At 46.6% G+C, this 12,464-nt stretch overlaps 1 protein-coding gene across 1 annotated transcript in view; it reads right to left on the bottom strand.

Moving 5' to 3' along the window:
- SLC4A11 (solute carrier family 4 member 11) overlaps positions 1-12,464 on the bottom strand; it is a 166,319-nt gene that overhangs the window by 30,048 nt on the left and 123,807 nt on the right. Inside the window, exons 10-12 of the mRNA XM_081960283.1 lie at positions 11,022-11,095; positions 2,418-2,634; positions 914-1,020 (exon numbers count right to left, since the gene is read on the bottom strand). Of these exons, the coding sequence (XP_081816409.1) occupies positions 914-1,020; positions 2,418-2,634; positions 11,022-11,095 (398 nt within the window). The remainder of the gene's footprint in view (positions 1-913; positions 1,021-2,417; positions 2,635-11,021; positions 11,096-12,464) is intronic.

Genomic DNA, 12,464 nt, shown 5'->3' with positions numbered 1-12,464 from the left:
TGTCTGTCCGTCAGCGGTCCTTCCTGCCTTCGATAACGAGGCAGCCCTTTTGCCAGCTGCCAGAATAATTGGGGGGGGGGGGGGAATAAAAGTTTTTTCCCCCTCAAAAACAACCCCCCCCAATCCCTCAGGAAGAGGGCCTTTTCCCCCATGAGAGCGAAATTAAACTGTGGACTAGAATCATTCAGACAATTTAATATCTGCGAATACACGCTTGGTGATCAGCGAGGAATTATACGGGCGAGTTGAAAGAAAGCCACTCAGGCTGATAGTGGATAATTTGCTGTGGAGATTTAGTTTGGTACTTGGGTTGTTTGGCCAGGAATAACTTTTTGTGAGGTATTTTAGAATAGAATATATAATGGCAGAGTTGGAAGGGACCTTGGAGGTCTTCTAGTCCAACCCCAATTAGGCAGGAAACCCTACCAGACAAATGGTTATCCAACATCTTCTTAAAAACTTCCAGTGCTGGAGCATTCACAACTTCTGGAAGGAAGTTGTTTATGTCCTCTGGGAGGGGCCATTCACCGTCCACCTGTGACTTTACTCCCAAGTCGCCCCTGATTTGCGAGCTGTTCCCTTCTCCTGGCAGCTCTGCGCATGCGCACACTGGGAACAGGCTCCAGCTGTTCTTCTGCCCCACTGATGTCTGACTCCGAAGGCAGCTGAGAACTGGCATACGGCCCTGGCCTTCTCTCTGCCTCTGACGCAGAGCCCTCATCCGAGCCTTTCCCAGACTCCAGGACTGGCCCATCTTCCTCCCCAACCTCCTCACTCCCCAGCTCTGCTGGGCACTTGCGGGCCACAACAGCGAAAAGGAGATTCGTGCCCAAATGAATTCGAAAGATAAATTCACGCTCCACATCTCTACTCCCTTCAACTTCAACACACCGCAAGCTCTCAGAGAACTTACTTTTTATTTCCTCGAAGAAATGGGATCCGATCACAGAGAAGGTGAGGACAGAAATAGGCAGCGCACAATCCGAAAGGATTTCCCGGACGCGAGGATGGAGGTACGGGCTGCAACGAAATTAGAAAGACCAAGTGAGGAATACCAACTACTACCCCGTTGAAAGTGGTTGAATGGTCGGAATGAAACTCCAACTATTTCTGGCCCAAAGTAGAGTGAGCTCGCTTCAGCGGCTCAAGGAGCATCATTAGAACATCCCTCAAGAGGCATGTTGGTTGGCCAAGTTTTGAATGTTCGGTCAAGATGCCAACATCCATGCCTATCTTGTCCATCACTCAGCCTGACTTTCTCTGTTGAATTCTGTTGAACAAGGTTCAAGAGTATAAGGGTTTTTTTTTGGGGGGGGGGAGAAATGATAGCATGGGGGTCCTTGCTCTCTGAGCCTTCTTTCAGACGTTTAATGACACAACTAGGTAATAATATCAGTGCTAGAAGGGAGTGGGCTTTGTGAGGAGGAGGAGGAGGAGGAGGAGGAGGAGGAAGGGGAAGAAGAAGAAGAAAAAGAAAAGAAAAAGAAGAAGAAGAAGAAGAAGAAGAAGAAGAAGAAGAAGAAGAGGAAGAGGAGGAGGAGGAGGAGGAGGAGGAGGAGGAGGAGGAGAAAGAGGGAGAACTATGGGGTCCTTGCTGTTCTCTGAACTTGGTTGCCTTCTTTCAGACGTTTAATGACCCAACTAGGTAACATTATCAGTGCTATAAGGGAGTGGGCTTTGTAGAGAGGAGCAGGAGGAGCAGGAAAACAACTATGGGGTTCTTGCTGTCCTCTGAGCTTGGTTGTCTTCTTGCAGGTGTTTCATGACCCAACTAGGCAACAATATCAGTGCTAGAAGGGAGTGGGCTTTGTGAGGAGGGGGAGGAGGGGGAGAGGACTGTGGGGACTTGATGCCCCCTGAGCTTTGTGATTTTCTTATAGGCATTTCATGGCCCAACTTGGTAACATCATCAGTGCTAGAAGGGAGTGGGTTGGCTCTCTGTTTATATCCAAGTGGGCTGCCCTCCTGGTATTGGGAAGGTTGTATTGTTTTCTTCTTGGTAGTTTCTTGATTAGCCCATTGTTTATTGTTGGCTTGTTTGTCTAAGATGGCAGCTCCTCCTACCAAGTCCCTTTAACCCTGTCAATGGCCTTTTCTGAACGGTTTCCCCTTTCTCTGCTGCTTTTGAAATATCCTTTCCTCTCTCCAATTCGTTCTCTTACACCGATTTTGCCCTCGTCTTCCAAAATGGATATTTTGAGCAGCATTCCTCAACCATGGCAGCTTCAAGAGGCACGGCTGGGGGATTCTGGGAGTTGAAGTCCACCAGTCTTGGAGACCCCTGATCTAGATGGCTGGCTGGGGGATTCTGGCAGTTGGAAGTCCACACCTCTTCAAGTCGCCAAGGTTGAGAAACGCCGACGGGGAGAACTGGTCACCGGGTGCCGTGCACAAAACTTACACAGGAAGTAGCTTACCTTTTCTTGAACTGGTAGAGGGTGTGACCAAGCCACAAAGTCCCTAGCATCAGCATGAGACTGAGCACGGCTGTTTCCCGCCCCTCATGCGCGGTGGCCGACGGACCGTCGCTCTGATTTCCCATGGATGAACGTTCGGTGGAGAGGTTCAGCAGTAAGTTGGTGTTGTTGATGGTCAGACTGTGAGATCTGGGGCCGTGATAGTAGTTTGTAAAAACTGGGGAGAAAAAGAAAAGAAGGTAGGGTAGGTAGCAGAAGGGTTACAACAATTTTTTTTACACCTTTGTTTAGACCAGTGATGGCTAACCTTTTCGGCACCAAGTGCCGAAACGGGAGCACACATGTGTGCGCTGGAGCGCCGGAAGAGAGCAGCTGGCTAGTGTGCATGTGCACGGCGCCAGCTGCTCTTCCGGGTTCCATTGCGTGCATGCGCACCGGAACGTACAACTGGTACTCGCACGTGAAATGATGCAGCCTTCTCATGGCCATGTGATCAAAATTTGAGTGCTCAACAACCAGTATGTACAGTGTTTATGGTGACTGTAGCCTCCCCGGCTACCTGATCTTTCCAGCAGGATTCCGATCAGAGGCGGTGTTCAGACGGTTCGGATTGGTTCACCCGAGCCGGTAGTGGAAATCGCGGGTGGGCCCGTCTATGCGCCCCGGCTCTATGCCGTCCTATTTAGGCACGTTTTCAAGCCAAGGCGCATGCGTGGACGGAGCCCTTACTTTCCCTACCGATTTGCTCACATTTGCGAACTGGTAGGGAAATTACCGTTGCGAACCGGTAGGGAAATTACCGTATTTTTTGGAGTATAAGACGCTCCAAAGTATAAGACGCACCTAGCTTTTGGGGAGGAAAACAAGGGGGGAAAAAATCTGCTTCTGCCTCCCAGCAATTTGCCTCCTTGCAACAAACAGTGCTCCTTGCAACAAACAGCAACAAACAGTTGCAGTAGTGTTACATTTCAGACTATACTTGTACAGATGCTGCTAAAATTGATGTGCTTTCTGGCAGTATACCTTATTCTCTGCTGTTTAAAAGAAGATACAATAGAACTGGGCCTCTTCAGATCAAGTGTTTATTTTAAAAAGCTTCTTCATTTTGTTAAGCTGTCTAGAACAAGAATAAAGCAGTCTTTAAAAAAATAAGTCTAATAAATTGAACTTTCTATAGGCATTTATAGTTATTGACTTACCTCCTTGCAGCAAACAGCCTGATTAGCACAAGAAAAAAAAATCTGCCTCTGCCTCCCAGCAATTTGCCTGGTGGAGCAAACATCAAGTTTCACTTTCAGTTTAAGTGCCTCCCCATCATCAGCTGTTTCAGGCTGCAGGGATTGCCATAGCCTATTGCAGCCTCCTCAAGCCCCATTTTCCCCATTTGCTGCAAGGAGGGAAATTGCTGGGAGGCAGAGGCCAAAGGGTGGGGGGCGGTGGGTGGATGGGGCTACATTCAATGTATAAGACGCACCTAAATTTCCACCCTGTTTTTTTTTGGGGGGGGGGAGGTGCATCTTATATTCTGAAAAATATGGCAAGTGGTTCACTTCACAACTGCAGACATTTGGTTAACAACTGTGGCAATAAAAGATCACAAAAATTGGCTTTGCACTCAACAACCGGCTTGGTTAGCAATGGAAACTTTGGTCCCAGTTGCGGTAAAACAATTGAGGATTGCCTTTATTTCACACAAAGCTTACTCTCTTATAATCCCTTCCTCTCCAATCTCTTCGTTCTGGCTGGAGGATGGAGAAAGCGGGGAGGGGGGGGGAGTTGGACAATACTTTTCTGACCACTGGCTTGGTAGAGGCTTTTCTTCCTATCTCTCAGGAATCCTATCCCCACCATCTCTACGCTCGGTTTCAAAACAAAGCTCTTTTGAGCGTGAGATACTTTCCAAATATGGAAACGCTTCCTTACTCCCTTATGACAGGGTGCTGCGCATCTAAAACTGATTGAATTTGAAATGCTCTGCAGACTGTAAATATAACTTCTCACTGTAGGGAAAAGAGGGTCACCGTACTCCTACAAACTAGATCTTGCAAAAGGAGGACTAGGGGAGACATGATAGCAGTCTTGAAGGACTGCCACAAAGTAGAGGGAGTCAAGCTATTCTCCAAAGCACCTGAGGGCAGAACAAGAAGCAACGGGTGGAAACTAATCAAGGAGAGAAGCAACTTAGAACTAAGGAGAAACTTCCTGACAGTGAGGACAATTAATCAGTGGAACTCCTTTGCTTCCAGAAGTTGTGAATGCCCCAACACTGGAGGTTTTCAGAAAGACATTGGACAACCATTTGTCTGCAATCGTATAGGGTCTCCTGCCTCAGCAGGGGGTTGGATTAGATGACCTCCAAAGTCCCTTCCAACTCTGTTATTCTGGCTACGTGTATCAATTAATCAGGGGAACGAGCTGCCTCCAGAAGTAGTGGGTGCTCCTCTAACGATGGAAGTTTTAAAGAAGAGGTTGGAAATCCATTTGTCCGCAATGATATAAGGGTCTGCTGCCTGAGCAGTGGGGGCTGGGCTAGATGACCTCCAAGGACCCTTCCAACTTTGTTGCCCCATATACAGTACGTATACTTTTATCTTTCCCAATTGCTAGTGCCAATGGCTTCCGGCATTCCCTTCCCGAAGATTTAAAGGTAAAGGCTCCCATTCGCAAATATGTGCTAGTCGTTCCCGACTCTAGGGGGCGGTGCTCCTCTCCGTTTCAAAGCCGAAGAGCCAGCGCTGTCCGAAGACGTCTCGGTGGTCTTGTGGCCGGCATTAAACACCGAAGACGCACGGAATGCTGTTCCCTTCCCACCCAAGGTGGTTCCTATTTGTCTACTTGCATTTTTTACGTGCTTTCGAACTGCTCGGTTGGCAGAAGCTGGGACAAGTCACGGGAGCTCCCTCCGTTTTGCGGCGCTAGGGATTCGAACTGCCCACCTTTCTGATCGACAAGCTCAGCATCTTAGCCACTGAGCGTCCCTGTCCCAAAGGTTTAGGAGGTCACCATTTGCAGCCACTTTTCATCCTGGCAGCTGAACGGAGGGACTCGTTTTATTTATCAGCGGCTGCAACAGCCTAACAAAACTACATATCTTGTTGTGCGTGTGTGTGTGTGTGTCTGTTTGTCAGTAGGGCAAGGGGGTTATTTAAGGTCCCTGTGATCTCATGAGCAATGACTTGTTTGCTTCGAAGGCTCAGCCGTTGTGTTTCCTGCCGGAGAGCAAAAGTCAAGATCAAACGGGGCTATATGGGGCAAATAGGTAGAGAGTTGTATCACCGGCGTTGAAAAACGGAAACAGAATTGGAGGCCGCCGAAAAGGGAGGGCAGTAGCCTTGCATACCCCCCCTTCCCTTCCCCCTCTTGCAATGTGGTGCAAAACAGCCCCCCCCCCTTTCCTGCCCGGTGTTGCATGAAAGCGTCATGTGTGAAAAGAAAATATTCCGCTAATCTTCCTTTCAGAGGGAAAACCGGACAGCTGAACGGTAGCATCCGAGCTACGGGGAGGGGAGGTGGTCGGAGATCGGAACAAAGGATTAAAATTGTTTTCAGCGACAGTGAGTGGGTGGGTGGGGGAGAGAGAGGGGGGGGGAGAGAGAGGGTTGGGGGGGGAGTAAAAAGCAAAAAAAAAAGGGAAATGACTATTTACGTCGCTCGCCTTTGATGGAGGAAATTACGACAGTCCTAGTGTGGGTCTCTTTCATCCTGAAAAGCTGACAGCTGACAACCTCACACCTGCAAATTGTGTCACCCCTCCTCCCCCCCATGTCAAAAATGAGGGGCCGCTTGTCTGATTTTGCAAGAAAGAAGGCTGGCCGAGGGATGGGATTGCTGGGGTGTGTCCCCCCCCCAGGAATGTCTCTAAAGTGGGGTGGGGGGTGAGGAAGCAGACCCCAGGGCTGGGTAGAAACGAGGGGCAGGAAGCTATGGGGTAACACATTATTATTATTATTATTATTATTATTATTATTATTATTATTATTATTATTATTATTATTATTATTATTATTATTATTATTATTTCTTTAGATTTCTAAACCGCCCCCTCTCCCAAAAAGGGACTCGGGGCGGTGTACAGTCAGATAAAATGCAGATAAAATACATGAATAACAATATAAATAATATAAAACAATTAAATACTAAACATTTAGGTGGAGGAGATGAGACTGTACAAGAAATAAATATGCTATGGAAACCCTAAAAAACATCCCCAATTAAAATACCCAAACCCAGTTAAAATATATCCCCGGGAGGCAAAACTAAGAAAGTGCCAGGCCAGCTGATTGAAACAGGTGAGTCTTTAACTTTTGACGGAAGGAGCGGAGGTCAGAAGTGGTTCGAATGTCGGGGGGGAGGTCATTCCAGAGGGTTGGGCCCATCACAGAGAAGGACCTACTCCTAGGTGTCGCCCGCTGACACTGCCTAGCGGACGGCACCAGGAGGAGTCCCTCCCTGTGTGAGCGGATTGGTCGTAGGGACGTGTGTGGTAGGATGCGATCCTGCAGATAACTAGGTCCTATGCCATGGAGCGCTTTAAAGATGGTAAACATCCCATTTATTTATTTATTTATTTATTTATTTATTTATTAATTAATTAATTAATTTATTTATTTATTTATTTATTTATTTATTTATTTCTTGGATTTCTAGAGCGCCCCCTCTCCCAAAAAGGGACTCGGGGCGGTGTACAGTCAATGCAGATAAAAATACAATCATAAAACAATTAAATACATTTGGATGGAGGAGACAGGCTGTACAAGAAATAAATATATTCTAAAACCCTAAAAACATCCCCAATTAAAAACCCAAACCCAATTAAAATAAATCCCCGGGAGGTAAAACTAAGAGAGTGCCAGGCCAGCTGATTGAAATAGGTGAGTCTTTAACTTTTGACGGAAGGAGCGGAGGTCAGAAGTGGTTCGAATGTCGGGGGGGAGGTCATTCCAGAGGGTTGGGCCCATCACAGAGAAGGACCTACTCCTAGGTGTCGCCCGCTGACACTGCCTAGCGGACGGCACCAGGAGGAGTCCCTCCCTGTGTGAGCGAATAGGTCGCAGGGACGTGTGTGGTAGGATGCGATCCTGCAGATATCTAGGTCCTATGCCATGGAGCGCTTTAAAGATGGTGATCAATACCTTGAAATGCACCCGAAATGCCACAGGTAGCCAGTGCAGCTCGCGCAGGAGCGGTGTTACGTGGGAGTAACGTGTACTCCCCATGATAACCCGCGCGGCTGCGTTCTGAACTAGCTGCAGTCTCCGGATGCGTCCCAAGGGAAGCCCCATGTAGAGGGCATTGCAGTAGTCCAGGCGAGACGTCACCAGCGCATGAGTGACCGTGCGCAGGGCACTCCGGTCCAGTAGGGGGCGCAAATTGGCGCACCAGGCGAACCTGGTGGAACGCCCCCCTTGCCACGGCTGCCACATGGTCCTCCAGTGACAGCTGGGCATCAAGGAGGACGCCCAAATTGCGCGCCCGCTCCACAGGGGACAGTTGTTCGCCCCCTATGGCCAGCGATGGTGTCAGCTGGCTGAACCGAGGTGCCGGTACCCATAGCCACTCGGTCTTGGAGGGGTTGAGTTTGAGTCTGTTGCCCACACCATAGGGGTGTGGGCGAAAGGGAGGCCTTGGGAGGCTCCCCCATAAGAAGAACCCCATTTTAAAGAATTGAGGAGAGATTGAAGAAATGAAATTCAATGGTGAAAAGAGTAAGGTTCTACATTTAGGCAACAAAAACGGAATGCACAGGTACAGTATAGGTGGTACCTTGCTCAGTAGTAGTAACTGTGAAAGGGATCTTGGTGTCCTAGTGGACAACCATTTAAATAGGAGCCAGACGTGTGCAGCAGCTGCCAGAAAAGCCAACACAGTTCTAGGCTGCATAAACGGAGGGATAGAATCAAGATCACGTGAAGTGTTGATGCCGCTTTATAATGCCTTGGTAAGGCCACACTTGGAATATTTGCATCCAGTTCTGGTCACCACGATGTAGAAAAGATGTGGAGACTCTAGAAAGAGTGCAGAGAAGAGCAAGAAAGAGGATTAGGGGACTGGAGACTAAAACATAGGAAGAACGGTTGCAGGAACTGGGTAGGTCTAATGAAAAGGACTAGGGGAGACATGATAGCAGTCTTCCAATATCTCAGGGGCTGCCCCAAAGAAGAAGTGGTCAACCTATTCTCCAAGGCACCTGAGGGCAGGACAAGAAGCCATGGATGGAAACTAATCAAGGAGAGAAGCAACTTAGAACTGAGGAGAAATTTCCAGACAGTTAGAACAATTAATCAGTGGAACAGAAGTTGCCTCCAGAAGTTGTGAATGCTCCAACACTGGAAGTCTTTAAGAAGATGTTGGATAGCCATTTGTCTGAAACGGCATAGTGTTTCCTGCCTAGGCAGGGGGTTGGACTAGAAGGCCTCCAAGGTCCCTTCCAACTCTGCTATTGTATTGTATTGTATAGATATTGAAACAACAAAATTAAAAAGGAGAAAAAAGATCGGAAAGGGAAAATGCAGGAATTTTAAGGTCCAGAAAAAGAAAAAAAAACTAGGCAAATGGGTAGAGAGAAGAGAATATGAGAGAAGTGAAGTTCCTGAGAGACTAAGAGTAAATGGTTGAAAGGAGGAAAGAAAGAAAAGGATTTGCTAGAAGAATAGAATGAAACTTGGTAAATAAATATAGCCAGCGGTATATATTCAACAAAATGTATGGGATATAGATTAAAATGACTACTTGCGGATAACTAATTAAATGAAATGTTTACTATATAAAAACAAAACTTGAGGATGTGTACTATTAATAGTAAAACAGAATAACAGATGGAAATGGTATATTACATTGGATTAACTTTGAGAAGCAAAAGGATATTGTTTATATATTAAGAAAAACATTAAATTAAGCGGGAGAATAGGGAATAAGAATAAGACGACTGAAATGTAAAATGGAAATATGATGTAATATGTAATATGGATAATAGAAGATGCAAAGGTGGGGGGAGGGGGGAAACCAGGACAAGACTTTGTTCATAAAAGAAGTTAAAATATGTAACAAAAAATAAATTAAAAAACTTTGTTTTCAAACTTTAGGCGTTTTTTTCCTTGAAGAGGTTTTGCTTCTCAACCGAGAAGCTTCCTCGGTTCTGAGTGAATGGTGGAAAAGGGAAGAAGGATTTATCTTCCTTGCAGTCCTCTGGTCGTTAGCGCTCTCTCTGAGAGTCGTTGGAGGTTTATCTGACCCTTGGAGGCTCATTTAAGGCACAGATAAAACCCCGGAAGCGGCCTCAAAAGCGGAGCACGTGATCCCAGGACATTGCAACCGTCATAAGCGTGAGTCCGCGGCCAAGCACCTGAATGTAAACCACGTGACCATGGGGATGCTGCAATGGTCGTAGGTGTAAAAAATGGTCATAAGTGTTCTGACCTAGGCTTCACAAAAGCAGACTCCTTGTCCCGAAAAAAAACCCCACCCCTTTTTATTTGGACAATGTGAATTTTATTTGGACAATGTGAATCTCAGGGGCTGCCCCAAAGAAGAGGGAGTCAAGCTATTCTCCAAGGCACCTGAAGGCAGGACAAGAAGCAATGGGTGGAAACTAATCAAGGAGAGAAGCAACTTAGAACTGAGGAGAAATTTCCTGACAGTGAGAACAATTAACCAGTGGAGCAGAAGTTGCCTCCAGAAGTTGTGAATGGCCCAACACTGGAAGTCTTTAAGAAGATGTTGGATAGCCATTTGTCTGAAACGGTATAGGGTTTCCTGCCTAGGCAGAGGGTTGGACTAGAAGACCTCCAAGGTCCCTTCCAACTCTGCTATTGTATTTTATTGTATTAATTCCTAGCATTCACATACAGGAAAGTCCCGGCAATAAGATTTTCAAAGGTGAATTGCAACCACAGACCTTATCAGTCCTTGGAGAGTTGCCAGGCCGAGAGCTTCTAGACGCAAAGCTGTACAAGGAAATACTTGGCCAGGAGTCTCGCAGAGTCACGAATTAAGCGAACTGATTGTCTCCTGCAAGCTCCACTCCCCTTTCGCTCCTCTTTTATTCCCTCTGGGAGGGGCCATTCATTGTCCACCTGTGGCCTTACTCCCAAGTCGACCCCTGTTCTTTAGCTCTTTCCTTCGTCTGGCAACTCTGCGCATGCGCACTCTGGGAACAGGCTCCAGCTGTTCCTCTGCCTCACTGATGTCTGACTCCGAAGGCAGCTGACAACTGGCATACGGTTTTTGGCCCGCTCTCTGCCTCCAACACAGAGCCTTCCCCAGACTCCAGGACTGGGCCATGTTCCTCCCCAGCCTCCTAACTGTCTGAGTCTGCCACAGTTCTGCTGGCTGGCCACAACAAGAAGTCACCTTTTTCAGTGGTGTTGTAACTTCAAACGGTCACTAAATGAACTGTTGTAAGTCGAGGACTACCTGTAAATGCATCTTTTTTGGGGGGGTGTGGTGGTGTTTAAGCCTAACCTGAAAGCACAATTTGCTGTTCACTGTTGAAACAGTCTCGTATTTGAGCATGGGCCGCCTTGTTTTCTGCAGAACGGCCTAGTCTGTCGTTAAAGAAGAAATAATGTAGTAGCCAGGTGAGATTTTTTTCCCCATCAGATTTACCTTTTGTGATTCCTTTCAGGGCATCGAGCACGAATGTGATGGAAATAAAAAGTGCAATGATTTCTTCTGTGGACCTACAAAAAAACACACACACAGACACACACACAACAGGAGAAGACCGTCAACCAAAAGAATGACACCGAGTCTCTCTAGGATTATCTTTTGATAGAGAATAAATAGAATAGAAAATGGAATAGAAAATGGAATAGAAAATGGAATGGAAAATGGAATGGAATTGAATAGAATAGGAAAATATGGAATGGAACAAAATAGAAAGTAGAAAAGAGAAGGGAAGGGGAGGGGGACAGAAGAAGGAGAGACAGAGAGGAAGAGGGAAGGGAAGGGAGGGAAAAGAAAGGAAGAAAGGTGAAAGAAAAAGAAAGGAAGGGAGAAGGGAAGAGAGGGGAAGGGAAAAGAAGAGAAGGAGAGACAGAGGAAGAGGGAAGGAAAGGGAGGGAAAAGAAAGGAAGAAAAGTGAAGGAAAAAGAAAGGAAGGGATAAGGGAAGGATAAGGGAAGGGAAGAAGGAGAGACAGAGAGGAAGGGGGAAGGGAAGGGAGGAAAAAGAAAGGAAGGGATAATGGAAGAGAGGAAGAAGGGAAGAGAAGAGAAGGAGAGACAGAGGAAGAGGGAAGGAAAGGGAGGGAAAAGAAAGGAAGAAAAGTGAAGGAAAAAGAAAGGAAGGGATAATGGAAGAGAGGAAGAAGGGGAGAGAGGGGAAGGGAAGAGAAGGAGAGACAGAGAGGAAGAGGGAAGGGAAGGGAAAATAGAATAAACAGAACAGAACCAAACAGAACAGAATAGAGCTGGGAAGGACCTTGAAGGTCTTCTAGACCAACTCCCTGTTCAGGCAGGAAAACCTATACCATTTCAGACAAAATCTGAAAGACCTCAAAGCATTCTGAAGCATATCCCCCCCCCACACCCAGGATATACAGGTAGTCCTCGACTTACGACCACAATGAGGCCAAAATTTCCATCGCTAAGCGAGACAGCTATTAAGTGAGTTGTGGCCCATTTTACGACTTTCCTTGCCACAGTTGTTAAGTGAAAAAGAAAGGAAGGGATAATTGTTAAGTGAATCACTGCAGCTGTTCAGTTAGTGACACGCTTCCCCGTCGACTTGGCTTGTCAGAAGGTCGTTAAAAGGGAATTACGTGACCCCGGGACACTGTGACCGTCATAAATACAAGTCAGTTGCCAAGCATCTCAATTTTGATCACATGACTGCTAGGATGTTGCAACAGTTGTAAGTGTGCAAAAGGATCATAAGTCACTTTTTTCCAGTGTAACTTCAAATGGTCACTAAATGAACCGTTGTAAGTCAAGGACTAGCTGCCTTCTTTTGTTTAGACTAGTTCGACTCCTTAACTGCTACACGTAGTGCTATGTTTTATATTGTATTTTGGCACTAATTAAAAATTTTCCAAGTTGCCCAGAGTCA

The sequence above is a fragment of the Natrix helvetica genome (assembly GCF_964273705.1).
Source record: "Natrix helvetica genome assembly, chromosome: 7".
Lineage (NCBI taxonomy): Eukaryota > Metazoa > Chordata > Lepidosauria > Squamata > Natricidae > Natrix > Natrix helvetica.
The sequence above is the reverse complement of the archived record's forward strand: the minus strand, read 5'-3'. Positions and strand labels throughout refer to the sequence as shown.